General features: G+C 46.5%; 1 protein-coding gene across 1 annotated transcript in view; it reads left to right on the top strand.

Moving 5' to 3' along the window:
• NCBP1 (nuclear cap binding protein subunit 1) overlaps positions 1-13,106 on the top strand; it is a 59,717-nt gene extending 46,611 nt beyond the window's left edge. The window contains exons 18-23 of the mRNA XM_084628440.1: positions 5,543-5,636; positions 6,922-7,025; positions 8,213-8,327; positions 10,690-10,833; positions 11,252-11,365; positions 12,351-13,106. Coding sequence (XP_084484566.1) covers positions 5,543-5,636; positions 6,922-7,025; positions 8,213-8,327; positions 10,690-10,833; positions 11,252-11,365; positions 12,351-12,464 — 685 coding nt within the window. The 3' untranslated portion in view covers positions 12,465-13,106. The remainder of the gene's footprint in view (positions 1-5,542; positions 5,637-6,921; positions 7,026-8,212; positions 8,328-10,689; positions 10,834-11,251; positions 11,366-12,350) is intronic.
• Positions 13,107-27,949: the final 14,843 nt, after the last annotated feature.

Raw genomic sequence — 27,949 nt, 5'->3', positions numbered from 1 at the left:
CAGATACACAGCTGCATGGCGTGAAGGACTCCCACACGACCCTGCAGACCCTGGGTCTTCATGTTCCGGCTCCAGCCAAAACTAAGTTTAAGCTGCAGCAGGCCCCTGCTCTGGCTGTGCAGCCTAAGTACGAGGCTGCCTATAAAAAGTCGGGAGACTATAAGAGGGCACGCTCAGCGGCAGTCACGGCCTGCCCCGCAGCCTAGGTCCTCCAAGGGCAAGCAGCCGGGGAAAAGGCAGTTTTGATGGGACGCCGGGCGGCACCCTGACAGTTCCTGAAGGGGATTTCCCCCCTCAATAAAGCTTCCCTTCTGCAATCGGTTGTGTGCTTTCCTCCCGGAGTGGTCGCGACTAACCTCGGACCGCTGCTCCTCAACACGGTCTCCCGGGGCTACAAGCTGCAATTTGTTTCGCCCCCACCCCAGTTCCTTCTGGGGGATCCTTCGCACAAAGCCCTGTTAGAGCAGGAGGTAGGGCTGCTCCTAGACCTGGGAGCAGTGGAAATGGTCCCCGGGGAGTTCAGAGGCAAGGGGTTCTACTCCCGCTATTTTCTTATCCCGAAGGCCGAAGGGGGACTCAGGCCCGTCCTGGATCTGCGGGATCTGAACCAGTTTATGGTCAAACTCAAGTTCTGCATGGTCTCCCTGGCCTCCATCATCCCCTCCCTGGATCCAGGGGATTGGTACGCCGCCCTGGATCTGTAGGACGCGTATTTCCACATCCACATATTCGAGGGGCACAGACGCTTCCTCAGTTTCCTGTTAATAAATGACACCAAGTCCATGTTAGTCCCAGTCCAGCACATAGAGTATATCAGGGAGCTCCTGGCACCTCATTAGCCACGGTCTACCTTCCACCGGACAGATTCGAGACCCTAAAGGGGCTCATTGACATGGTCACAGAGTTCCCTGTGACAACGTCCAGAGCATGCCTCCAGCTCCTGGGTCACATGTCGGTGTGCACGTATGTGGTCTGCCATGCCAAGCTCCAAATGAGGCCCCTCCAGCTTTGGCTGGCCTCTGAGTTCTCCCAGGCCCGGGACAGGATGGACAAGGTCCTCACCGTGCCCGACCTGGTGATTGCCTCCCTTCGGTGGTGGTCCACCCTGAACAACATGCTCCAAGGGGTCCCTTTCTGAGGCAGGGCCCTGTCGTTGGAGCTGGTGTCCGATGCATCGGACCTGGGTTGGGGGGCCCATGTGGGGACCATTCAGACCCAAGGGCTGTGGTCGGCCCTGGAGCTATCCCTACACATAAATGTCAAGGAATTCAGGGCGGTGTGTCTGGTGTGTGTGTGGCCTTCTGCTCGCACTTATAGGGCAAGGTGATCAGGGTCCTCAAGGACAATATGGCCTCGGTGTTCTATATCAACAGGCAAGGCAGGACCCAATCCTCCGCCCTCTGCCGCGAAGCCCTCAGACTGTGGGACTTCTGCATAGCCCACGACATCTCCCTGAGGGCCTTCCACCTGCCGGGCGCCCGCAAGAGCAGGGACTTCTCCTCCTAGCACAAGTGGTCTTTCCACCCGGAAGTGGCTCACCAGCTCTTCCAAGTGTGGGGAACTCCCCAGGTGGACCTGTTCGCGATGAGACAGAACTGGTGCTGCCCCCGGTTCTGCTCCAGGGGGGTCTGGGAAAGGGCGCCATCTCAGATGTCTTTCTCCTGTCCTGGTCGCACCAGTTACTCTATGTGTTCCCCTCCGTTCCCCCTCATCAGCAGGGTCCTGGAGAAAGTAACAATGGACAAGGCCCGGGTTCTCTTGATTGTCCCGGCATGGCCCCGGCAGTATTGGTACGGGACCCTCATGGCCTGGCAGTGGCTCCGCAGCAGCCATTGCCGCTCCACCCGGACCTGCTCTCCCAGGACCGGGGCTGCCTCCTCCCTCCCAGCCTAGCGGCTCTCCACCTCACGGCGTGGCTGCTCAATGGCTAGGTGGGGAGGAGCGGATGTGTTAGGAGGGGGTCCAGCGCGTTCTTCTGGAAAGTAGACGGCCCTCCACACGCTGTGCCTACGTGGCGAAGTGATCCCGGTTCTCCAGATGGGCCGCCAAGCAGGTGTTTCCCCGGTGGCCGCCCCAATCCAGCTTATCCTGGACTACCTCCTTCACCTTAGAGCCCAAAGCCTGGCTTTTTCGTCGGTCAGGGTGCACCTGTTGGCCATATCGGCCTTCCATCTGCCGGTGCAGGGACACACGGTGTTCTGCCATGCTATGACTGGATGATTGCTTAAGGGATTGAACTGTCTTTTTCCCATGTGCTAGGCCACCTGTCCTGCCATGGGACCTGAACTTGGTGTTATCCCGTCTCACGGGGCCCCCGTTTGAACCTCTGACCACATGCTCCTGGTCTCACCTCTCGTGGAAGGTGGCCTTCCTGGTTGCTATCACATCGACCAGGCAGTTCTCGGAGCTCAGGGCCCTGACCTCCGAACCCCCGTACATGGTTTTTCATAAGGATAAGGTTCAGCTCCGGCCACATCCCATGTTCCTCCCTAAGATGGTCTCCGCCTATCACTTGGGCCAGGACATTTTCCTGCCTGTCCTCTGCCCCGAGCCCCATGCGTCCAGTGAGGAACGCCGCCTCCACACAGTCGACGTGCGTAGGACGCTGGCCTTCTACCTGGAACGGACTAAGCCGTTCAGGAAGTCCTCTCAACTGTTTGTTGCCTCAGCTGAACGCATGCAGGGTCGGTCGATTTCCACCCAGCGCCTCTCCCACTGGATCACCTCGTGCATTCGCACCTGTTATGATCTGGCGGGTGTTCCCCCGCCGCCCATTGTAAAGGCACACTCAACTCGGGCCCGGGCCCAGGCCTCGTCGGCTGCCTTTGTGGCCCACGTCCCCATCCAGAATATTTGTAGGGCCGCCACTTGGTCTTCGGTTCACATGTTTACCTCGCTCTATGCGATTGTCTCCCAAACCAGGGATGACACCAGGTTCGGCAGGATCCCGTGCTCTGTCCGGGGATCTGTGAACTCCTCCTGCCTCCAACAGGTATAGCTTGGAATCACCTATTGTGGAATACATATGAGCAATCACTCAAAGAAGAAAAGACAGTTACCTGTTCTGTAACTGGTGTTCTTCGAGATGTGTTGCTCGTGTCTATTCCACATTCCGCCCTCCTTCCCCTCTGTCGGAGTTGTCTGGCAAGAAGGAACTGAGGGTTGGGGGAGCACACAGCGCCCCTTATACCACACCATGGAGGCGCCACTCCAGGGGTCGCTGCGGTGCTCCCCCTACGGGTACTGCTAGGGGAAAAACTTCCTGTCTTTTTTGCTGAATCAGTTTCTGTGTAGAATTCCAGCCTTGTGTGAATTTTTGTTTCTGTCTTCATCTTGTAAGGGCCAAAAAAACTAACACACACATTCCTGGGTTTTATTTTCATGTTGGGTTAGTAAACTCTAGCAAAGACCACAATACAAACACAGCTGTTACCGGATGGTACTTAGGAAAAGTAAGAGTTGGAAATGAGCACAGTGCAATCAGTATCTTATGACTTGTGTCTTTCTCAAAGGTGACTTGCTAGTGCTGTACTTAGTGGTTGCATTATGTCAGGATGCCCCAGATAGCAATTAGATTTCAAAACATACTTGTTACCCTTACTTTCAGATGACCCTGCGCCCTGGTTTCAAGCATCCCCTGCTCCTGGTTAAATGTTCCAGTTGTGCACTGTGCTGGCAACATCCCTACTACCCAGGGGTGGCACAAAGGGGGGCAGGTAAGTGGTGCATTTCTTTACTATATGGCAGAGTTTTGCCAATTTTTTTTACATTACCTTTTGGAATATAAAATACCTCTATATTTGCAAAACCCTGCCATATAGTAGGGAAAATCCCTCATATGACCTCCCCCCCCCCTCCCCCTTGCAGTCTGGCTCTACATGTGAGGTCATGAGCACTGCATATATCGGGACATCTTGGAGCAGGAGCAGCTGATAAATAGGTAAACCTATGTGTTGAATGTCCCAAAGAGCAAGCGGCATAACCTTACGTTAACTGGGTAACACCTGTCTACCAACGATCCTTGGTGTTGTACAATAAAATACCAACTAAGTAATTTTAAATACGACACAAGTAATTGTCAGGATAAAACCATACATTAAATCAAAAGCTTTTTGATAGAAATGTCTTAAATTTGCCTAAGCAAGATAAAATACATCCTAGAATTTTTTACTGGATTTTTGATTCCGAGCTTCTGGTACAGAAACATTTGAACTCGTAGATATTCTGTTGCAACTGTCTAAAATATGTTCTTTAAATTTCTCTTGATCAAACATTGTGTATGTAGATACCATATGCTGTGCTAAAACGTGGCACTTCATGTAAGTACATTCTGAATCCGTTCACTCCCAAATCCGTATATTGGTTTCTGAACTAGCAGTGAAACTTGAAATGTTTTCAGGTTATATTGCTGCTTAAATTCAGAAAGGTGCTGCATAAACTGCCCCTGGAAGAAGTGTAGCAATTTCGAGCCTGGCTGGCCCCGACCTGCAAGTGATGATACACTGGCAGCCTGCTGTGGCCAGGGAGCCTTCTTGCCGTCACTGGCACACCTGGCACCATCAATTGTAGCATTGGGTCTTAAACTGGTAATTTACATTTTATGTCTTAACAACTTCTGTTATGACACTCACATTCAAACACCAACAAAACTTAGCAGGGGAGTTGTTGGAGGATCGTCTGCTGTGGAGTGTATGGGATAATACGCTACAAGGGCATGTCTACCCTGGAGCACTCAGATACGTTAAGGCAAATCAACTAAAGGGGTAAGTTAAAATGTTAAATCCATGCGTGGCTGCTCTCATTCAGGAGAAAAGTGGCAATAATTCGCTATAGATTAAATTCCATTAGGGACTTGTCTACATGAACAATTAGACTGCGTCCAACTGGGGTGTGAATTACTCCACACTAGCCTGCTAGTCTAGGTCTAACTGTGGGCACCCTGATGACGCACTTTAACAGTTTGTTAGAGTGCTTTAACACGCATCGTCAGGGCTCGCGCAGACCATGAGACCACAGCGGGCTAGTGTGGGGAAGATTCACACCCTGGCTTGCCGCAGCCTAATTGCTTCACTTTACTCCGAAGCGAGATCATCCACATGGGGGCTTTACTCTCGTCGGCTTCAAACTAGTAGTTCATCTGCCTTAACTTTCCAAAGTGTTCCTGTGTAGACATGGCCTATCAGAGAATCCCCATGAATGGGTCACAGTGAGAGTGTCTGCACAGCCGGTAGCAGTGAGCCTCCCAGCCTGGGTCCGTGGACTCGGGCTTGCGAGGTTCATACTACTGTGCTAAAAATGGCTGTACGGACAGCGCTTTGAAGTTGCAGCTTGGCCTCTGAACCCGCCCCCCTCCCTAGCTCTAGCCTGAGCTGCAGAGTCTACACAGCTACTTTTAGTGCTGTAGTGCGAGCCCCGGTCTGTTGACTCGGTCTGTGAGGCTCACTACCGTAGGCTGCGTAGGCATACTCTCAACCAAACTTTTACTGGACCACTTCAACGACTTGCAGTGCATCCACTGATTGCTTTTATTTGTTATAATAAGGTTTCATGAAGTCTTCAAAACACTCGCTGAAAGTGATGAGGGGAAGCTCCATGTGCTGAGGGTTGTGTATGAGGTCTGGAAGAACCATCCACAGGTAAGAGTTGTGGTTTCAGATGTTTATTGAAGCTTGCATTCTCACGATAATCGGATACAACAAAATGAACACTGAGAAGCCTAGAAACTGAATTGTTTGCAAAGACAGCGTTGCATTTTATGCTCACTTTATTAAAAAAAAAAAAAAAAGGCCTGGCCACTGTTTACTTAAATTGTTTAGTAGAAAAAATTCAAAGTATTTACTGGTGTTACTAACAGCATCTTAGATTAGGTTTCAGAGTAACAGCCGTGTTAGTCTGTATTCGCAAAAAGAAAAGGAGTACTTGTGGCACCTTAGAGACTAACCAATTTATTTGAGCATGAGCTTTGCTCATGAGCTTTGCTTATGCTCAAATAAATTGGTTAGTCTCTAAGGTGCCACAAGTACTCCTTTTCTTTTTGCATCTTAGATTAGATATCACATTTTTAGCTGTTTCTCACTATGCTACCTCCTTTCAGCATTTATTCCAAATTGATGGCAATTTGACGATCATCTTCTCAGTGCAGCGTTTGAGTTGCTAACCCTGCAAGAGAATGGCTCTTATTAAAACAGCCGTTTCCACTGGGGTGGTTAATATTATGGAATCATTTCTCTTGATCTTAAGTTTTTTGTAAGAGTTTGTATTACAAAATCTAAACTTGGACCAAATGCTTCAAAGAAATAAAAGTCTATCACTTAGAACTTGCTCTGACTGCAGACATTACTTGAAATTAAAAAAAAAAAAAAAAAGTGTTACGATAAACTTGGGCTCAAGGCAATGTGCTTGTAGAATTGACTGGATCAACTGATGTGGCAGATTGGTTTTGTGATGTGGCTGTTGCTTAATTGAGGTAAATACAACCTTAATTGTTTGGCTGTGTTACTGAGATTCAGCAGTAGTTAGTGCTCACCAATTGAACCAAATGTAGATACAGATTTAGTTAAATTGTTGCAGGTCTTCTAGTGTTAACACTGTGTGTGGGTGATCTTAAAACTAGTTCAGTGTGACCGTCACACCAGCTTACTCGTATCTGGTAAAAATTGCACCTTTAGTTAAACTCCTCTGCACACGCTGTTGCCTCAGGCCTCTAGAGAAGCAACTGCCCTTGCAGAGGGCATTCATGCTGCACTAGCTAATGATGGCTGTTAAGCAGAGGGTCACTGGAGAAGCTATAACTGATAGCACCTATTCCTGTGTTTCATACCAGCAATGAACAGGTAGGATTGAATATCTCTTATTACCGTAGGTATCATGATGCTCTAATATAGTAAACAGATTTTTTTTTTTTCCCCCCTCTCTCACAAGATGATTGCTGTGCTTGTGGATAAGATGATTCGGACGCAGATAGTTGATTGTGCTGCCGTAGCAAACTGGATCTTCTCTCCAGAGCTTGCTCATGATTTTACTAGGTAACAAAACGAATTCTCTGTTGCTGAAACTAACATTCAGTTGGCTTGGACATATTTTCACTTTGTGGATAATGTACACGGAATACCAGTTTACTTTGCACAAATTCTTGGCTATTATGGTGAGCAAACAATTTTTAAAAAATAAAAATTACCTTTGCACTTCATACACAACCTACCTGTCAACCCCTCCAAAAGGATATATGTCATTCAACATTTTCCATTTAGAGTTGAGGTGCAGGTTTATAAGGAACCCAAGAATCCATCTTGTCTAGTTTCCGGACAATGGCCTATAACTTCAGTGTGCCTCTGAGGAAGGTACACCTCTACAGTCACCATGCAAACTGCTTGTTGGCATAGGGACTGTATTGGTCTGCACTAGTTTAGCACAATGGGAACATGATATGTGGCTGAGGTTCCTAGGTGCTGCTGCAATACAAATAATAATAATAATTAATTGGGGGTGGGGAGAACGTCCCAGACACAGACTGGTTCATGTAACTATCATCTATAATTGCAGGTACTGTTGTTGCTATACCTTTGTGAATTATACTTATCACTGTCAGTCCTATAAGTTAATAGTACATTGTATTCAGATAATTACTTTTTTAAAGTCAGTTTATTTGTTCATATAGTTACACTGAGTATCCAAATCATTAAAGAAAAGGATACCACATGACAGTATCCTGTGGAGACTCTAGCTTCGTGACGTTTTTTAACTCTCTTGACTTAGAACATTCTAACAAAACAAATCCATGATGTGCTTCATGCATTCCTGAATACATTCAAAATAGAACACCACTCATGTTCAAGGAAAAATGGAGGAAAGATCCCACTGTTAGTAATAGGAAGACCCACCTGTTTACGTGTACTCCCCTAGTATTAATATTGGTACTTCACATGCATAAGTTGCATAAATTGCAAAGGAATTCAGGTTATAGCTGAAACTTTGGAAAATTCTTCCTCTGCATGCATTTCTGTAATAAATTATGTACTCTTAATACGTTCTGGTAACACTTGAAACCCGCACTGTTAGTCTGAATGAGTAAGAAGGTTGGGGCTAAAATACAGCTAAGATTTTAGATTTTAGACGTGAGATTTTTTTCTCTCTGCTCTTTTACAGTTTACTATTTACTGTGTTTTGTATTTTGTTACCGGCTACAATAAGATTATAATTGGTTCTCTGGTAGGTTCTATATCTGGGAGATCTTACACTCCACAATTCGTAAGATGAACAAGCATGTAGTGAAGATCCAAAAGGAACTAGAGGAGACTAAAGCAAGATTAGCCAGGCAACACAAACGAGTAAGTGTCTTGTTTTGTATCTTGTAAATATATTAGTAGCACTAGTCTATTGAAGTAAAGCCATGTAAATTTCACATTTACTGCATTTCAGACTAAATCATACTTTTTCTGTGGCAGGATGCATGTCAACTGATATGAGACTTGCTCTGAGAGTCACAAAATAAATATGCTGTAAATGTTTCTACAACATTATACCCATCAGTAGCACATAGATATTGACTTGGATTCCACAGGGATTGTGATACTAACATGAACTTCAAATACAGCTGTAAAGGCTGTTACAGCCAAGAAGTCAAAGTAAATGGAGCTCAGTTTACGTTCCTTTACTGCTTTTTTAGGTCTTTCTCATGAGGTAACTACAAAAGAACACTAAATTTTTGTTGCCAACTATAGATGCTTCAGTGACAGCTACCTCTCAGCTAACTCACTCTCGTTTTCTGTTACATTCTTGTGTAGCAATGGAAATTGTATTTTCAGTATTTCAGCTTTACTGTAGTTGCAGATAAAAGGTTCGTCTTCAAACTTGTAGATATATCATTTAGTAACTTGATAAATATTACAGAAAAGCAAATTAGAGAGGCTAGTTATGGTAGAGAAGCTGGGGGACTCAACTGACCTACTGTCCCATGCTTACGCTGCCACTACGTTCCAGGGCATGCTTCTGGATTTTGACAGTTTCACATACTCTTTTTGTTTGCTCTGAATACATTGTGAATCCCCATGTGTGACCTTACCCCCAGAAGTTACTAAACAAGATGTTAAAGCTTTAAACACTATCCCTTGTGTGTAACGATTTCAGTATTATTTTAAAACACATTATTTTGGTTCCAAGGATAACTGAATGTCAAAATAGATTAAATGGGAAAGCTGATAATGTCTGAAGAAACTGATTGATTGACATCCCAAACTACACTTGTGGGGAAAAAATTGAGTCTTGCCCCTCCGCATAAAGTCTGTATGGGCATTAGAAGCACTTAGTACCTTGAGTGTCTTCTCCGTTATCTTTAGCATAATTAGTTTTATTTAATGCATTTCCGGTTATGTTGGAATTCAGTTCTGAACAATACTGTAGACTGTGTTGTGTGAATGATGCTTCCCTGCACTATATCCTTAGATGACTGGACCTATAATGTGTTAATGCGGATATAAGCTGTTTTGAAGAAAAGTTACATTCAGGGCTGCAGAGGAAGAAAAGTACTTGCTTGTCAGTTTTTATGCAAGCAATCACACCTCTTGGATTACTTAACACAGGGGCCCTAGTTTTGTCATCCTAAATTGGTTTTGCATATAGTATTTCTACAAATATTTGAAGTTTATAGCTGTTTAATTTCTGGACAGATGTGCAGAAAAACAATCTTTCGTGAGAATAACAAAGCAAATAATACCTGCAGTCAAAACCTTCATCTGCCTAATTCCTTATTTCCTACTAAACTACATTTAGTTCTTTGTATAACTTCCCTTGACTGACTCATGGCTAGGTGCTAAGGGTCAAATGGCAGTTCTGAAGATGCTTTTTTTTTTTTTTAAATAGATTAGGGGGACAGACAGTAACTGTTATCTAAATTCTCCTTTCGTAAGGAGCACCACAGTGAGCCCATGTCACAATTACAAGGGCTAACTGCACCTCTCTCCCCTTCCTGGTCTCCGAGTGCACCCTCTCCACTGTCCAGCCTTGTGCCTTTACCTCTCCCGGGGTACTCTTAGACCAGGCCCAGCACGCAGGGTATTAACTATGTGCACACCCAGCAGATTCTACTACGTTCTGGCACCTGCTGTTCTTCCATTCAGGAGTCTGTGACCAATATTGTGGTTGTTGACCGCGCAGCCTTTCTAAACCAAGATGGTTTTTTAGCAGTAGAAACAAAGCATTTAAAGATTTTAAAACAACCTTACCATCCCTGGCAGGTAAACGAAGCTGGCCTAACTTCTTCAGACATCTCCACTGTGTGGGTGTGTCTGTCTGTTTGGTTCCATCAGACAACTCCCCACCTCTCGGGGACAAGGGAGGAGGAATCTTCCTTTTTAAACCTGTCGCAGTTCTTTTGATCTCCTTGTCCTGTCCTGGCAGCATCTCTTCTCAGTGCAAGTGTTTGCTGAAAAGTGGTCTATCCTTAGCTATTCCTCTTCCCTACCAGCCCCATGTAAACTAAAGCAGCATATTCATATAGTAAACAACCCATGAATGCAGTCAATTTACAGTATTGATAAGTGATTACAGAGCAGCTCCACTTCCCTTGAGGCCTCATTAGGCAAGTTGCTAGCAGCTATGCACATGTGTTGTAGTATGAGCACTACCAGGATCTCACTAGCTAAACTTTACCGTGGTTGGCTGTGTCAGTAACTTTGTTACTTTCACTTCCAGCGAGACAGTGACGACGACGACGACGACGATGACCGAAGCAGCGATAGGGAAGATGGACCATTGGAAGAGCAGATAGAACGCTTGCAGGAGAAAGTAGAGTCTGCTCAGAGTGAACAAAAGAATCTCTTCCTTGTTATATTCCAGGTAACGGTGTGGGATTTTGTCCCTCTGGCAACCCTCAACTTTTAAGGGGGCTAGAATTCGGAGGGTATGGGGAAGGATGAATAGCTTTACTATGGAAGCTAGTAATGTGGTCCAGCCACTCCAGAGCAAGAAACTTCTAGGTTTCCCCTAGAGAGGATTTGTTTAACTTCAAAATGTTTGAATAAAGGAGTTCTTATACCAGATTGCGCCTTTCTTGAATAAGCAAAAGGCAGTGTTTGTTTAGTATCTCTTAATTTAAATGAATTCTTCAGACTTGATTGTTCAAAACTTCTGTCTGTAGAATATCTCATGGATTATTTTGTCCAGAATAATAACTCACTAATCTTAGATAAGTATGTTCCTTCATGTTCCAAGACATGCTTAACCAGTACTTCCTTAAAATTATTCTCTTTTTTAGCGTTTCATTATGATATTAACCGAGCATTTAGTGCGGTGTGAAACTGGTGGGATTGATGTAATTACGCCTTGGTACAAGAACTGTATAGAGAGACTGCAACAAATCTTCTTACAGGTTGGTCTCGTTCAGCAGGTGGATAATGCTTAGTGATTTGAGAATCAGTCCTGTTCATCTAGCCTCATCCACTTCATTTAATTAAGACAGCTGGGTGGGGCAGTGTTGTCCTAATTGGTTAGCAAAGGGGGTAGTGCGTAGGTCTCCTTGCTTCTAATCCCAGTTTTGCCAGTGACTGTTACTGTAGGTAAACTATTTGTTTTACATCCATTTTACAATGGAGGGATAGTTAATACAAAGCATAAGGGATATATCAAGACTCCATGCTTGTAAAGGCACTTGAAGATCCGCTAAGAGGTGCTATTATATGTAAGTGCCAAGAATGGATTGAGAGAGGGTAGTTGTAAAAACTTTATCTGTGAAATGACTGCAGCCCTGGGAGGAAATGTTTAAAGACCCCTATTAAACCACAAGAACTTTGGAACTCTGCTGTCTCTTTTTAATATCTGGTAACCAGTGTAAAAAGACTAAAGTTTTTGGTGACTTGGCTGAAAGTGACAGGCCAAGAAATTGAAAGTGGTCCTCTCTGTGAATACTAGTTGGTAACTGTACAGGATATGGTATGTAATTCTTCATGTGGATTACTCTCCCATATTTGTAAACAAAGTTTACATGGCCTCCTAGTAGTATATTCAATCCTACAGTTACCTCCATGCATGTGCAGAGGCCCACCCACAACGCACTTCAGGATCAGGACTGCAGAGTCACCATTGCTAGCATTTTCCAGGTTGTTTCGCACAGGGAGAGTACAGCACTTAGCAATTCAAGATACAAACGCAAATGCAGTTTCTACATCCTGTCATTTCTCCAGGCTACACCTTCCTTGCAGGTGGTAGAAATTACGTGCAGCCCTGCCCAGTACCCAGTGTAGCCCTAAGGTCTGGCCAAAAGTTTGGCTCCTGTGTTTGATGCATGTTCTTTTCTCTGCATGTTTTGGTACATAAAGGCAACTAAGAGTACTAAAGCTGTCTGTCTCTGTCTGCAGCACCACCAGATAATCCAGCAGTACATGCTGACCTTGGAGAACCTTCTGTTTACAGCTGAACTGGACCATCACATATTGGCTGTGTTTCAGCAATTCTGTGCTCTGCAGGCCTGAGAATTTTTCACATGCTGAGTCTTATCTGCAGGACTTAAACTGATTTCGTATTTTTAAACAAAAAGGGGAAAACTTGACATGGGGAAGGAAGAAGCTTTGAATTCAAGATGGCTTAATATGTTCTTCTGCATAAATGATACAGTACAGTACTCTACCAGACATCAACTGTTTTAGCGTCCTAGGCCTTTGCTATGACTGGTAGAGGACTGGTGTGGAATAATTATGAATTCTTTTAATTTGTCCTTTTAATTTTAAATGATTTGAATGTTGGCTTCATCATAGCATTTGTTTTTGTTTTTTTTGTTTCTGCCCTCTGTTGTTTATATAAAAATAAATAGGGAAAATATTAGAGAATTGGTTACCTCTGCCTAATCTTAAAACAAACAATTCCCCCAATTACCATAATGTGAAGCAGGTCATAGAGCGTCTTGTGAATGTGATAGACATGCAACTCTTCAGTGAGCAACTCGATAAATTCTCTTTAGTTAGGCAGAGGAAAAGTATCTTAACTTCAGGCATGTGAAACGCTGAGTCAAGCTTACAAAGTAGTCTAGAGCATATGATGAGTTTATTACCAAACTGAATAGACTTTCACAGTTTGAAAGAGAATGGTTGAAATACAGTTGAAATATGTTTTTTAAATCTATTGTCTGGTCTTTTTTTATTACAGTAATTACAAACATTATGCTGCTCATAAACATAACTGTTCATTACAAAAGGTTTTGTAGGAACTGTTAACAATTGGGAAGCTTCATGCTGACATCTTCTGAGGAATATATTGCTACTTTCCAACACCCTAAAAAGATGAGTTACCACCTTACAGTGCCTATTCCATACCCCTAATCATTTTTGTTGCCCTTCTGTGTACTTTTTCCACATCTAATGCATCTTTTTTGAGATGGGGCAACCAGAACTACATGCAGTATTCAAGGTGTAGGATGTACCATGGATTTATATAGAGGTATTATATTTTCTGTTTTATTATCTATCCCTCCTAATGGTTCCTAACATTGTTAGCTTTTTTGACTGCCGCTGCACAGTGGATGGATGTTTTCAGAGAGCTGTCCATGATGACTCCAAGATCCCTTCCTTGGAGAGCTAATTGAGACCCCATCGCTTTGTATGTATAGTTGGGATTATGTTTTCCAGTGTTCATTATTTTGCATATATCAACATGGAACTTTATTTACCATTTTATTGCCGAGTCACCCAGTTTTGAGATCTCTTTAACTCTTCGCAGTCTGCTTTGGACTCTACTGTCTTGAGTAATTTTGTATCATCTATAAATTTTACCACCTCACCATTTACCCCTTTTTCCAGATCATTTATGACTATTTTGAACAGCACTGGTCCCAGCACAGATCCCTGGAGAGCTCTATTTACCCCTCTCCATTCTGAAAACTGACCATTTATTCCTACACTTTGTGTTCTGTCTTTTAACCAGTTACTGATCCATGAGAGAACGTTCCATCTTACACCATGACAGCTTATTTTGCTTAAGAGCCTTTGAGGGACCTTGTCAAAGGCTTTTAAAAGTCCGAGTACACTATCACCCTTGTCCACATTTGTTGACCCTCTTAAAGAATTCTAATAATTGGTGAGGCATGATTTCCCTTTATAAAAGCTGTGTGGACTCTTCCCCAACACATCATATTCACTTGTGTGATAATTCTGTTCTTTCTGTAGTTTCAGCCAGTTTGTATGGTACTGAAGTTAGGCTTTGTAATTTCCAGGATCACCTCTGGAACCTTTCTTAAAAATTGGTGTCACACTAGCTATCCTCAAGTCATCTGGCACAGAGGCTGATTTAAGTGATAAGTTCATATCACAGTTAGTAGTTCTACTGATTACAGAGTTTCAGCCGTGTTAGTCTGTATCTGCAAAAAGAAAAGGAATACTTGTGGCACCTTAGAGACTAACAAATTTATTTGAGCATAAGCTTTCGTGAGCTACAGCTCACTTCGTTGGATGCATTCAGTGGAAAATACAGTGGGGAGATTTATAACTGTAGTTCTACAGTTTCATATTTTAGATCCTTCAGAACTCTCGGGTGAATACCATCTGGTCCCGGTGACTTATTACTATATAATTTATTAATTTTGTTCCAAAACCACCTCTACTCACACCTCAATCTGAGACCAGTCCTCAGATTTGTCACCCAATAGGAATGGTTCAGGTGTGGGAATGTTCCTCAATCCTCTGCAGTGAAGGCCAATGCAAAGAACTCATTTAGCTTCTCTGCTACAGCCTTGTCTTCCCTGAGCGCTCCTTTAGCACCTCGCTGTCCATCAGCCCCACTGACTGTTTGGCAGCTTCCTGCTTCTGAGGTACTTAAACATTTTTGCTGTTAGTTTTTATCTTTTGCTAGTTCTTTGAATTTTTTTGGCCTGCTTATTATACTTTGACTTGCCAGAGTTTTTGCTCCTTTCTATTTTCCTCAGAAGGATTTGACTTCCAATTTTTAAAAGATGCTTTTTTTGTCTGTAACTGCCTCTTTTACTCTGTTTAGCCACTGGCATTTTTTGGTCCTCTTACTGGATTTTTTGTATTTGAGATAGACATTTAATTTTAGCCTCTATTAAAAATGTAAAAGTTTCCATGTAGCTGGCAGGCATTTCATGGTCTCCTGTTCATAGCAAGTCCAGCTATATATATATTGCTAATGATTGAATTCCCCATTACTATTACCTGTCTCTTCCTAATAACGGGGCTCCCCTCTCTCGGAGCGGTATCCTCTGTGCAAGTGGGCACCATGACCTCATCTGGAAGGAAGATCCCAACTATGGGATCATTTCCCTTCATTCCAGTTTGATCTCCTTTCCCAAGATATTCTTCTTTCCTTAACAGCACAGCGGCTCTCGGGGCAGGTCTTCACTACAACCCGGATCAACACTCTGAGATTGATCGCCAGCGGTCGATTTAGTGGGTCTAGTGAAGACCCACCAAATCGACAGCAGATCTCTCTCCAGTCGATCTCTGTACTCTACCCGAGATGAGAAGGCCGGGCAGACCCCGTGGTTACTCGACCTAAGGTACGTCGACTCCAGCTACATTTATTCACGTAGCTGGAGTTGCATAGCATAGGTCGACTTGTCGCGGTACTGTAGAAACAGCCTCAGATTGAGGGCAGGACTGCTCTGCTCTGTTCCTCTCTGTCTCCCAGTTCAGCCACTCTGGCCTCCAGAGCTTGTACTCCGTCTCTGAAGGCCATGAGCATGCTTGCAGCAAGCGCACACATCCGCCACCTGCCCCCAAGGCAGGTATTCATAGGTGCTGTGTTCAGGGCAGTACATCGGAGAGCCCCCACGCTGCTGCTGGACTTCTGCCTGCATTCTTTTTGCTCCTTCAGCTTTTTTGTAGGCGATGGGGGGCTAATATTGGCTTAAGTTCAGAGAATGTTAATCAGGTGTATCTGGCTTTCACAATCCCTCTCTCCCATCCCTCACAAAACTGCCCTTTGCTGGCCCTGTGTTCGCTGCCCATCTGGTCACTTACAAGCTGGCTTTTTAACCCCCTGTTCTTCGAGTAGCATCCCTGTGGGTGCTCCACTGTTGGTGTCTGTGCACCTCTGATCGGAGATTTTTGGTAGCAGTGTCTGTTGAGCCCGCGTCGGTGCCCTCCCTCCCTCGTGGTCTGCCTCGAGGCTGTCTAGCACTGCACGGGCGAACCCCCCTCACTTCCTTCTCTGCTGCCTTTGGCCTCAGAGAGCAGTCGTCCCTTCCTTATCTGTGTCATCAGCATAAGTAGTGTTCGTTTTGTTACCTTTGTTCTCCTTAGAAGTAGTTAGGCTAGTGTTCCTTTATTTTATTTTATTCCTTTGGTCGGGGGAGGGGGGAAAGAGAGAGAAAGGAAAAGAACTTCAGTTTCCTGCCCTGTCTGGGAGCATTTTCCTCCCCCACACCCAAGGCATCTAGTAGACCAGGGGCGGGCAAACTTTTTGGCCTGAGGGCCGCATCGGATTTCGGAAATTGTATGGAGGGCTGGTTGGGGGCAGGGGTCGTGGCCTGACCCCCACCTCCTATCCATCCTGCCCCCCTATCCACCCCGCACCCCTGGGTCTCCTGCCCCATCCACACACCCCCACTCCCTAACTGCCCCCGGCCACCCCATCCAACCCCTCCTCTCATTCCTGACTGCCCCCCTGGGACCTCTGCCCCATCCAATCACCCCTTCTCCCTGTCCCCTGACTGCCCCCCGGCACCCCATCCAACGTAATTCCAGTTCTGCAGTTTCATGCTGGAGGCTGTTTTTCAAGTTTTTTTTGTTGAAGAATTGCCACTTTTTTAGGTCTAAGTGACCGGGGAGATTGAAGTATTCTCCTACTGGTTTTTGAATGTTTTAATGCCTGATGTGAGATTTGTGTCCATTTATTCTTTTGCGTAGAGACTGTCTGTGAAACTGCGGAACTGGAATTAATTTGCAAACTGGATACCGTCACATTAGGCCTGTATAAAGACCGGGAGTGGTTGGGTCATTACAAAACCCAAACCTAATTTCCCCCATACTAATTTCCCCCTACTGTTACTCACACCTTCTTGTCCACTGTCTGAAATGGGCCACTCTCATTCCCACTGCAAAAGTTATTTTTCCTCCCTTGGTATCCTACTGTTAATTGAATTGTCTTGTGAGACTGACCTCACACTTAATAAGGCAACTCCCATCTTTTCATGTATTTATTCCTGCTCCTGTACTTTCCACCCATTGCATCTGATGAAGTGGGTTCTAGTCCACGAAAGCTTATGCCCAAATAAATTTGTTAGTTTCTAAGGTGCCACAAGGACTCCTTGTTGTTTTTGCTGATACAGACTAACACGGCTACCCCTCTGAAATCTGTCACAAAAAGAACAGATTCAGACCATTCTTAGAGACGGTCAGTTAATAGCCAGACTGGTCCTAGAGACAGCACTGGATGTAGCTGTTACAGCTGCCTGCCCAGTCTCCATGACAGTGGTACTGAGGTGGGTTGTGGTTTGTGATTTGGGTTTTTTTGGCTACACCTCTCTAGATTGCACAAAGAGCTACAGACTTCCAGTTTGAAGGGACATACTCTTTGCGGAGAAGACAGATTTTTCTCTCCACATCCTGAAGGATTCTCAGACCACATTACACTCCTTAGGAATCCATACTGTGGGACAGAAGAGCAGATAGACCTCTCAACCACACCACAGGACACAATCTTCTCAATACCCACCATCTCTGTGCTGTTATGAGCCACAGTGTAAGAGGACCAAGGCTCAAAAGTGGGAACAGTCTGCATCGCAGTTAGTGACCTCTCAAACTGCCTCTTTTGTAAGCACTTTTGATGAGCTGGTCGAGAGCCTGAACAATGATACCTTACAGCATCAGCTGCCATCTATACACCTGTCACGCCACTCAGAAGCCCTACTTCACAGCAGTTAGGACCAGCTCATTGCCCTCATCTTCCCATGGGACAAGGCCCACTTGTATGTTTTTCCCAGTTTCCTACTCGATCCAAGGTTCTGTTGAAAATTCAACGAGACAAAACGAGAATTATTCTGATTGTCCGTCTTAACCATGACAAGTCTGGCTCCCTTACCTGACACAGATGGCGATATGCCCTCCTGTTTTTCTTCAGCCCATTTCTCACCCGCTCTCTCAAAACAATGGGCTGACCCTTCAGCTGAAAGACACGTTGCAACACAACCAAAAGTTGACCACTCGACATACTTACCTACAGAATGGAAACGATTCCACATTTGTGTCGTTCCAGACACACAGACCCAACCTCATCTCTCCTCCCTCTGATTTTGCACTACATTTTAAACTCTCACTCAGCTCCCTTAAGGTGCATCTCGTGGCAAAAACGGCTTCCCACTAATGCGTAGATTCTTTAAGGGCATTGGGATTCTCTTCCTGCGACACCACCCCGCTCTAGCCTGGGACTTTAACCTAGTTCTCAGGGCTAGTCCTCTGAGTCTAGGGCAACTTGTTCTCCCTTACAGCTGTCCATGAAGACAGCATTTCTAATTGCCATCACCTCAGCTAGGCACATAGGAGAAATAGCGGCCTTCATGGCAAATCCATCATTCACGGCCCTTTTTTTTTTATAAAAAATAAAATAAGACAATAACTCTAAGGCCCTATCCCAAGTTTCTCCCTACTTTCTGTGCACTTTCCACATGAATCAACAGATCCATCTCCCTGATTTTCCCCAAAACCACATTGTGACAACCGGGAAAGAATTGTGCATATGCTACATATTAGAAGGACATTAGCATTCTACTTAGACAGAACTTAAGACTTCAGGAAATCCCCTAAACTCTTCCTTTCGTCCACAGAAAGATCCAAAAGCTCTGTGATATCAGCTCAAAGACTATCCAAATGGGTCTTTAGTTGCATTAATCCCTTATCAAGGGTGCAACTTGCTTCCATCCAGAGTCCATACGTACTCCACAAGGTCAGTTTCTACCTCAGTCACATTCCGTAGGGATACCCTTATCTATATAGCAAAGACTTGGGCCTCTGCCCATACTTTCGCAGAACCTTATGCGATCACTGAAGATTTGACTGCTGACACCATCTTCGACTCCACAGTAGTCTCTGTAGTAAAAGACTCCGCTCCAAAGTCCCAGCCTCCAGGGGTGGGTGCTGCTCGGGGGTCACCTACCGTGGACCACCCATAAAGACACTACTTGAAGAAGAAGAGGAAGTTACCTTGTGCAGTAAAGATGGTTCTTCGAGATGTATTCCTCTGTGGGTGCTCCACAACCCACCCTCGTCCCCTCTACTTCGAAGTTCTCTATAGGGCTCTGCAGTAGAGAAGGAAGTGAGGGGGGGTTCGCCCGTGCAGGGCTAAATAGCCTTGAAGCAGATCACGAGGAAGGGAGAGCACATGCGTGGGTTCAACGGACACTGCTACCAAAAATCTCCGATCAGAGGCACGGGGCGCACAGACACCAACAGTGGAGCACCCACAGGGGGACACATCTCAAAGAACCTTCGCAACTGCACAAGGTGAGTAACTTCCTCTTCACCCTTAATTAGCCCAGCCCCCTTGTCAAGGGACCCTAAAGGGGGTAAGGATCAAAGGACAGGATTAGAGCCCCGTTAGGAAGGGCTCAGCATTGCCTAGCAGGTAACTAGGCTCAGCAGTAGACCAGTGGTTTTCAAATTGTGGGTCACGACCTAGTTCTGGGTCACGGCGGCTCTGATCAGCACCACTGACCGGGCCGTTAAAAGTCCCATCGGTGGTGCTGCCCGGCTAAGGCAGGCTAGTCCCTACCTGTTCTCACACCACGCTGGGCCCCGAAGTGGCCAGTGGCAGGTCCAGCTCCTAGGCAGGGGGGTCACAGGACTTTGCACACTGCCCCGGCACTGGCTCCACACCCCCATTGGCTGATTTCCGGCCAATGGGGGGTGGGGGTGGTGCCTGTGGGTGAGAGCCGTACGCAGCTGCTTGCGCGTGCCTGCACCTAGGAGCCAGACCTGCTGCTGGCCGCTTCTGGGGTACAACGTGGTCCACGGTGCCAGGACAGGCGGGAAGCCTGCCTCTGCACCCCAGCTGTGCCACTGACCAGAAGCCACCAGAAGTAAGCCAGCCCTTGCCCCAACTTCACACCCCAATCCCCAGCCTTGAGCCCACCAACCCAAACCCCCCTCCTGCACCCAACCCCCCCAGCCCAGAGCCCTGACTCCCTCTTGCACCCCAACCCCCTGCCCCAGCCCTGAGCCCCTCCCACACTTCGAACCCCTCATCCCCAGCTCCGTTAGGTTGGCTGATTGTGAGCAAACTGATTACTGCTGGCTGTGCACCAATCCAAAACCATCCCCTCCATATAAAACTATCTTCTGTAGTTCATCTTTCTGTAAGTGAGTGTCCTTGCAGTTAGGCATGCAAGCCACACTCTGACTGTCTGGGTGTAACTCTAGGCTGCCAGCTACCCCCTGGCTCTCACCAGCCTGGGTTATACTGTAGGGTGACCCCAACACACACACTCAGGGTCCGGCTGGCAGGTTGTTTGTAAGCAGCCCAGGTGGGAGCCACTACAGCAAGGCTTTGTAAGGAACCCAAGGCTGCAGGGCAGGGGTGACAACCCCCACCAGTCAGGGTTGTGCCCTGTGTCAGCGATGCAGCAAACTAGGGGTTACGCACAGTTTGCTATAAGGTTTACAATTTAAGCACTGAGATAGTAATGTTAAGGGAGGCTCAAGTGTATTGGCTGGAACCAGATAAAGCAAGGTCAGTGTGTGTTTTGTTTTGCTTTGCTTATTTGGGGTAAGGGAAATAGAAACAGGAAAGCAACAATCTGAGCACCAGCGAAACAGCTGCAAAGCAAGAGCTGGCCAGGCTGGAGAAAGAGAGAGGCAAAGAACGTAAATGCCAAAAGTGGCAAGCAGCGATGCAAATCAAAGAGCAGGAAGCTGCCCACTGATGAGCTGAGGACTTGAAGGAAAAAGAAACAGCTCAGCTTCCAAGGAGCCCACAAACAAGCCATGGAGCTGAAAGAAAGAGGCCCTAGAAAAGGAGTGGACGTACAATCTGGACATGCTGGCAAAATGTGGACAGATCCCACAGTCACCAGTCTCTCTCCCTCCATTCAAGAAACCCTCAGCGTGGACAAGATGTGCCCTGAATACCAGGAAATAGACTACACTGAAGAACACCTTTCCACTTTTGAAAGATTGTGAGGCTCATAATAATCCTGAGGATAAGTCCCACACTGACTGCAAAACTCTTGTAAAGCTTTGAATGTAACACATGAGAGGCAGAAGTTCTGAGAGACTCTGAATTTAAAAAAAATCTGCTCTGCAAGTTTCAAGTTACTCCTGCTGCCGATAGGCTGAAATTTAGGAAACTTAAGAAAAGTGCTGCCATGAGTCAAGCCACCTGCCTACACAATGTCGCCTCATGTGAAACTGGGTAAACGGGGAAGGGGGCTGAGGATTTTAACCAACTTTTGATGCCTCGATGAGGTTAGGAATATATTCCGGGATAAATCTTGAGATTCCATTCAAGCAATGGCCACTCTGGCTGATTTCTTTGTGCAAGCCCAGGCTACGGAACAAAGGGCACAAACCCAGTATAAAGCGGGAGATCTTTTTTTACCCCCTGGGAAGAAAGGGTGGCTGGGAGCTCAAGCACTCGTCCCCCTGCCCTTGAATCGTTCCATTCCTGGAAATCGCTCTCACAAACCTCCTGTGAAGGAAGAGGGTCCAAGAAGGTGTTTCCAGTGTAACTCTCATGAGAACATGAGAAATCAGGGCCGCAAGCTAAAAGAATCTAACCCATATTAATGCAGCTGCCCTTAGCACACAAGCCCCAGTGGTCCCTACAGTTCACCTGGTGAGTCTTGTGAGGACTGACCTTAAGATGGTGGATACAGAATTTATTAAGGTTGCCAAGCAGTGCCTAGGGCAGACGCACCGGGCCCCAGATCTCTCTGCTCGAGAGAAGTATAGTCCAAAAGACTGTCTTGTTACCTGACCAGAAAGTGGAGTTTCTGGCAGTAGGTGGCCATAAGATTCCTGTGTCTTTAGCCAAGGTGCAATGTGAAAGTTTAGAAGGGGTCTTGACTATCCCTGTTGAAATGCTGAGTGGGGATGCTATTTTACGTATGGCTCAGGCTAGTAGCGTGGTAATCCGCAGCCAAAGGGAATACTGGGCTGGGGTCCTGGAGGGGAGCTGGAAAGTCCCATAAACTGCTGAGGGTAGAAGGGAAGGTCTCTAGCTCTTCTGCAGAAGAAGCAACCTGTGTTTCCAGCTGTGGGAGAAGCTGAGGCTGGCTCTCGCACAGTAGGGGCTCTCCAGCCACCTGAAACTCAAGAAGGCCCTGCTTGTGCTTTCTTGGCCATGTACCTGATCACCCTGCTGGCCAATGCCCTAAGCAAACTAGATCCTGGTCTTCAAACCGCCAAGTATTTCTCTCTGGCCTGGATGTGTTACATGGCCATCTCTGTCCCACCATTACTGCACCATCTCCTTGCCCAGCACAGAGACTCCTGCACTGGGCAGCACAGCATGGGGAGGAGGTGACCAGCCCTCTGTGGAGAAAGAAGTGGTTCGGGACTATTTAGAAAAGCTGGAGGAGCACAAGTCCCTGGGGCCGGATGCGCTGCATCCGAGAGTGCTAAAAGAGTTGGCGGATGTGATTGCAGAGCCATTGGCCATTATCTTTGAAAACTCATGGCGATCGGGGGAGGTCCCGGACGACTGGAAAAAGGCTAATGTAGTGCCCATCTTTAAAAAAGGGAAGAAGGAGGATCCTGGGAACTACAGGCCAGTCATCCTCACCTCAGTCCCTGGAAAAATCATGTAGCAGGTCCTCAAGGAATCAATTCTGAAGCACTTAGAGGAGAGGAAAGTGATCAGGAACAGTTAGCATGGATTCACCAAGGGCAAGTCATGCCTGACTAATCTAATTGCCTTCTGTGGCGAGATAACTGGCTCTGTGGATGAGGGGAAAGCAGTGGACGTGTTGTTCCTTGACTTTAGCAAAGCTTTTGACACGGTCTCCCACAGTATTCTTGCCAGCAAGTTAAAGAAGTATGGGCTGGATGAATGGATTATAAGGTGGATAGAAAGTTGGCTAGATTGTCAGGCTCAACGGGTAGTGGTCAATGGCTCCATGTCTAGTTGGCAGCCGGTATCAAGTGGAGTGCCCCAAGGGTCGGTCCTGGGGCCGGTTTTGTTCAATATCTTCATAAATGATCTGGAGGATGGTGTGAATTGCACCCTCAGCAAGTTTGCAGATGACACTAAACTGGGAGGAGAGGTAGATATGCTGGAGGGTTGGGATAGGATACAGAGGGACCTAGACAAATTAGAGGATTGGGCCAAAAGAAATCTGATGCGGTTCAACAAGGACAAGTGCAGAGTCCTGCACTTAGGACGGAAGAACCCAATGCACTGCTACAGACTAGGGACCGAATGGCTTGGCAGCAGTTCTGCAGAAAAGGACCTAGGGTTACAGTGGACAAGAAGCTGGATATGAGTCAACAATGTGTCCTTGTTGCCAAGAAGGCCAATGGCATTTTGGGATGTATAAGTAGGGGCATTGCCAGCAGATCGAGGGACGTGATCGTTTCCCTCTATTTGACATTGGTGAGGCCTCATCTGGAGTACTGTGTCCAGTTTTGGGCCCCACACTACAAGAAGGATGTGGAAAAATTGGAAAGAGTCCAGCGGAGGGCAACAAAAATGATTAGGGGACTGGAACACATGACTTATGAGGAGAGGCTGAGGGAACTGGGATTGTTTAGTCTGCAGAAGAGAAGAATGAGGGGGGTTTGATAGCTGATTTCAACTTCCTGAAAGGGGGTTCCGAACAGGATGGCTCTAGACTGTTCTCAGTGGTAGCTGATGACAGAACGAGGCGTAATGGTCTCAAGTTGCAGTGGGGGAGATTTAGGTTGAATATTAGGAAAAACTTTTTCACTAGCAGGGTGGTCTATGAAAGTCTATGAAAGACCCTGATAGTCTATGAAAACCATCTCCAACTGTTTGTCTCCCTCTCCTGGGGGCCAGTGGAACATGTGCTTCTGACTGTCATGGCATTCAGATGCTAGATAGCCATATGCAGCCCCCTGCACTACCCCTTTGTCAGGAATAGGAGACGGTGCATGCAAGGTGCTGGGTAACTGGAGTCATCAACCTGTTGGCACAGCCAGCAACCTGCATTAGCCCTTCTGTGGGCAAAACATCCTCGACCACTTTGCATGGGAGATCCTGGCCATCCTGCAGCTGGCATATGTGGACTTGTCTCAATGAAGTGATCGTGGTGGTCTGCAGCCTCTCCCTCCTGCTTGCTCCCCTGCTGCTCATCTTTGTTTCCTGTGTTTTCATTCTCTCCATCTTTTTTTTTATCCTGAGGTTGCACTTGACCAAGGGCAGGCACAGGGCCTTCTCTCCCTGCCCAGCACACCTGGCTGTGGTGGTCCCCTACTGCTGGGCCACCCTTTTCACCTCCAGGTGGCCACAGTCCAAAAACTTGCTGGCCTTGGCCAAGCTGGGGTCCCTTTCTGTAGTGTGGTGACTCCCATGCTGAACCCCGTCAGCTACAGCCTCAGGCCCGAAGGGTCTTGTCCAATGTTTGGAGGGGAAAGGCATGCTGCTCGAGGTGCTGGCCCCACAGGGGGGTCATGGAGCAGGGACACCCTGTACGGAGCTGATGGCAAAGCTCTTGGGCTAATCCGCAAAGGGCATTGCAAGGCTCAGCAGTGCAGTAACCTGACTGCTACCTGTCATGCCGCCTAGGGGAATTCTCAGGCCTGAGTTCGGTGCCCAGGTTCCCCTTACGATGCAGGGGGAGTGAGGTACCTAAGTGTGGGCTGCACAGAAGCCTAAAGTAGCCTAGGAAATGCCAAGCAGCGGGGTGAGGCTCTGCTCCGCTCAGATGCCGGGAGGCACACCTCTCAGCTCTGAATTCACATCCAGAGACCCTCTCCTGGAGGTTCAGCCTGTTTCTGTGACAAACCAGCCTGGGGTTCCCTGTCCCCTTACAGCCCGTAGCCCGGTGGTTAGGGCATGCTCTGTGGACATGGGAGACCCGTTTTCAGGTGTGTGCTCTGGAACAGGGATTTGAACACGTCTTACATCCCTGGGGTGTGCTTAACCCATTGGGGTGTTGGGTATTCTGGGGTGGGCCTCTCTGTCTCACCTGTGGGAGGGGTTCCAGTCTGTATGAGTAATTAATTAGAGACAAGACTTGGGTCTCCCACAGCCTGGGGGAGTGCCCAAACCACCAGGCTGTAGTGGACTCTCTCTGTCTGGCCCAATGAGTATTTCATTTATATAACGTAGAATAGCTTCAGTAGGAGAGATTGAGGCCCCACCCCAAAATAACCAGTAGCCTGGAGGATAGGGTATTGAGGTGGGAAACCCAGGTTTAAGTCCCTGCTTCAAATTGGACAGAGAAGAGATTTGAGGACAGCTCCCCTGCGTTACGGGTGAGTGCTTGCACCACTGAGCTACTGGCTGGTCTATACGCACACCCTGCAGACTGGCTGCTGCCCTTGGTGTGGGGCCAGGCCTCGCAGGCATGCTCTGAGAACACCTGACAGATCAGGCTTGACAGGGGACTGCCTAGTTTGAGAATCCCAGCGGGGTTCAGATGCAAGCTAAGGTGCTGAGCTGCTCTGTGGCTTTAGGGTTTAGAGGCAGTTTTGGATGTGCCCCCCAGTGGAGATTTAGGTGCCTAAGGAATTGAGGCACCTACAAGTTTAGCTGGCAGCTGAGCAGGGATTTTGAGGATCTCAGTGGCACTTAAAACGTCCGTTAGGTGCCTGAGTCTCTTTGTGGATCTAGCCGTTGCCCCAGAGGGCTCAGAAAGAGACTCGCTCTCATTGGCCAAATTTTCCAGAGTGTAAGGTTTGCACCTCTGCTTGCTGCACCTGCAAAGACAGCCCGGCTGTAGCCATAGACCAGCGCCCTGTTGGGCTAAGCACTGTACAAAGGCTAGTAAACTTGCTGGTGACAAAATGGGTTGAAACAAATCTTGGTCCTGAATTGAGAGAAAAACGAGCTTTTTTTCATCTCTTTCCTCCCTAGCCGTATTTCTGTTCACCATAAGAGTTTATTCAACAGGGTTTCTTTTGTCCTCCTCCCCCTTCCTAATTGAAATACATTAACAGAAATAAATGCTCAAAGGTCAGGAGACTTGAGGTTAATACTGAATGGGAAACAAATATGATGATGCAAAGAACCTAGCAATTCATCTCCTTCCTTTCCAAAAGGAGATTACATTTTTCAAGGGGAATAGGAATATTATTCTTACTCCTCAAATACTTATTCATTCTGGATAAGGATTAGCCTCTGCTATTGGCTCCCACTCTACCATGGGTGCAGTTTAGCTATACTCCATACTCATAACCCCTTTCTGATAGCCAATATTTCTACGGAAATATTAAAAAAAAAAAGCCTATTACCGGAGAGTGGTTATAACTGATCACTGGTATCAAAACTTGGTCATTTATTGTATATATTGTGATACAAATGATATAAACAAGCCACCGTATATTTTATACATACCGTATTATATGCGACTACTCTTAATGCACTGCTAAGTATGAGACTTTAATTCAATGACAATTAGGAAATTCAAGCTGGATCTAAATAGAGAGGGCAGATTTATCCTAAAGATAAACATTCCCCTGATGGTTGCCTATATCATAAAATCTCATTATTGAAAAATTGCCCAGGGGAATGCAGAAGCCCTTCCAAAAATGTATTAAAAATGTACAACCAGTGTCCACAAACACAGGCAGCTTTAAATATCCAGATATTGTGACCCAGCCCAGCACATTCATATAACTGTACTGTACCTCATTGTTCTTTTTTGTATGACTGCATCACCCTATATGTGCAGACCAGTTTACAGACCCGGTCCCTGCCCTGACAATAGGGTACAAGCTGTGGCCCTGATTATGTAAAGACTTATTCACAATCGTGTGTAATTTTAAGCAGGAAAGTCCTATTGAAGTCAATGGGACTAATCACCTGCTTAAAGTTAAGCACATGTGAAGGTCATTGCAGGATGGGGTCCTGCCTTTGTACGTTTAGCTGTGGTGCAGTTCTTTTGTTACATTACACTGTATCTTTGGCTGTGCTTCTATGTCACATTGACCAGTAGTGTGTGATTATGGAATGAAAGACCCTGGTATCATATATAACTTTGTGAGTACACAGAGAATGTCAAACAGTTGGTTTATTTGATCGTCCCTTGATGTCTGCAAAGCAGCCATCGGACAGAAGTTACAGGATGTATGTCTGCAGACGTGCATTGCTGTAGCTTCTGGTCTGCAGCAGGAAGTGCAGCAAAAGCTTGAGAAATCGCTTCTGGAGGGAAGTGCTCCAGAGAAAAGCTGGTGGTCACTTTCACAAAGACACAGGAGAATCCAATCATCCTTTATTGCCTGCTGTCTCCCACTGAGGAAGCCAGCCCATACAGTAAGGCTCAGCTTTGTTCAAAGATGCCTATTGATCCCAGAATGGTGGTTTTCCTGTAATCAGCTTCCAAACAGTAGAAAACATTTGTGTCTGCGGACTAGATAACAAGCCTACCAGTTCCCCTCCTGAAGCATGTTAACAGCCTTCTATTCCTGACAGCCCCTAACTACCTTAGGCACGTCATTCCCCAACAGGGCAGAATATGGGGGTTTGGGTCAATTTGATGAATTTTCCCAGCATATGATTCTGTAGCCTTGTCAAATAATGATAAGAAACCGTATGTAATCAGATGTAGAAATCTGCTGCTTAATCCAGCAAAGAGACCTACAATACAAGCCAAGTTTGAGAAAATCAATTCAGTATTTCTAAATTTGTGTGTGCTGGGATCCCTGGGGTGCAGCCTGGGACTGTGGGACCACTGCGCCCCCTGAACTCACCAGCCTGGGCTGTCTCTCACAATGCCCTGCCTAGTGATAAGCCGCAAACCCCTCCAGGTGCTGTGATCACTCAGCACAACCACATGTGGAGCCCCGCACACAGCTAGATTGCATGAATGCTCCCAGAGCCACTCATGAATCAT

The sequence above is a fragment of the Lepidochelys olivacea genome (genome assembly GCF_965140295.1).
Source record: "Lepidochelys olivacea isolate rLepOli2 genome assembly, chromosome: 5".
NCBI lineage: Eukaryota > Metazoa > Chordata > Testudines > Cheloniidae > Lepidochelys > Lepidochelys olivacea.
This window is presented reverse-complemented; position numbering and strand designations above follow the sequence as displayed.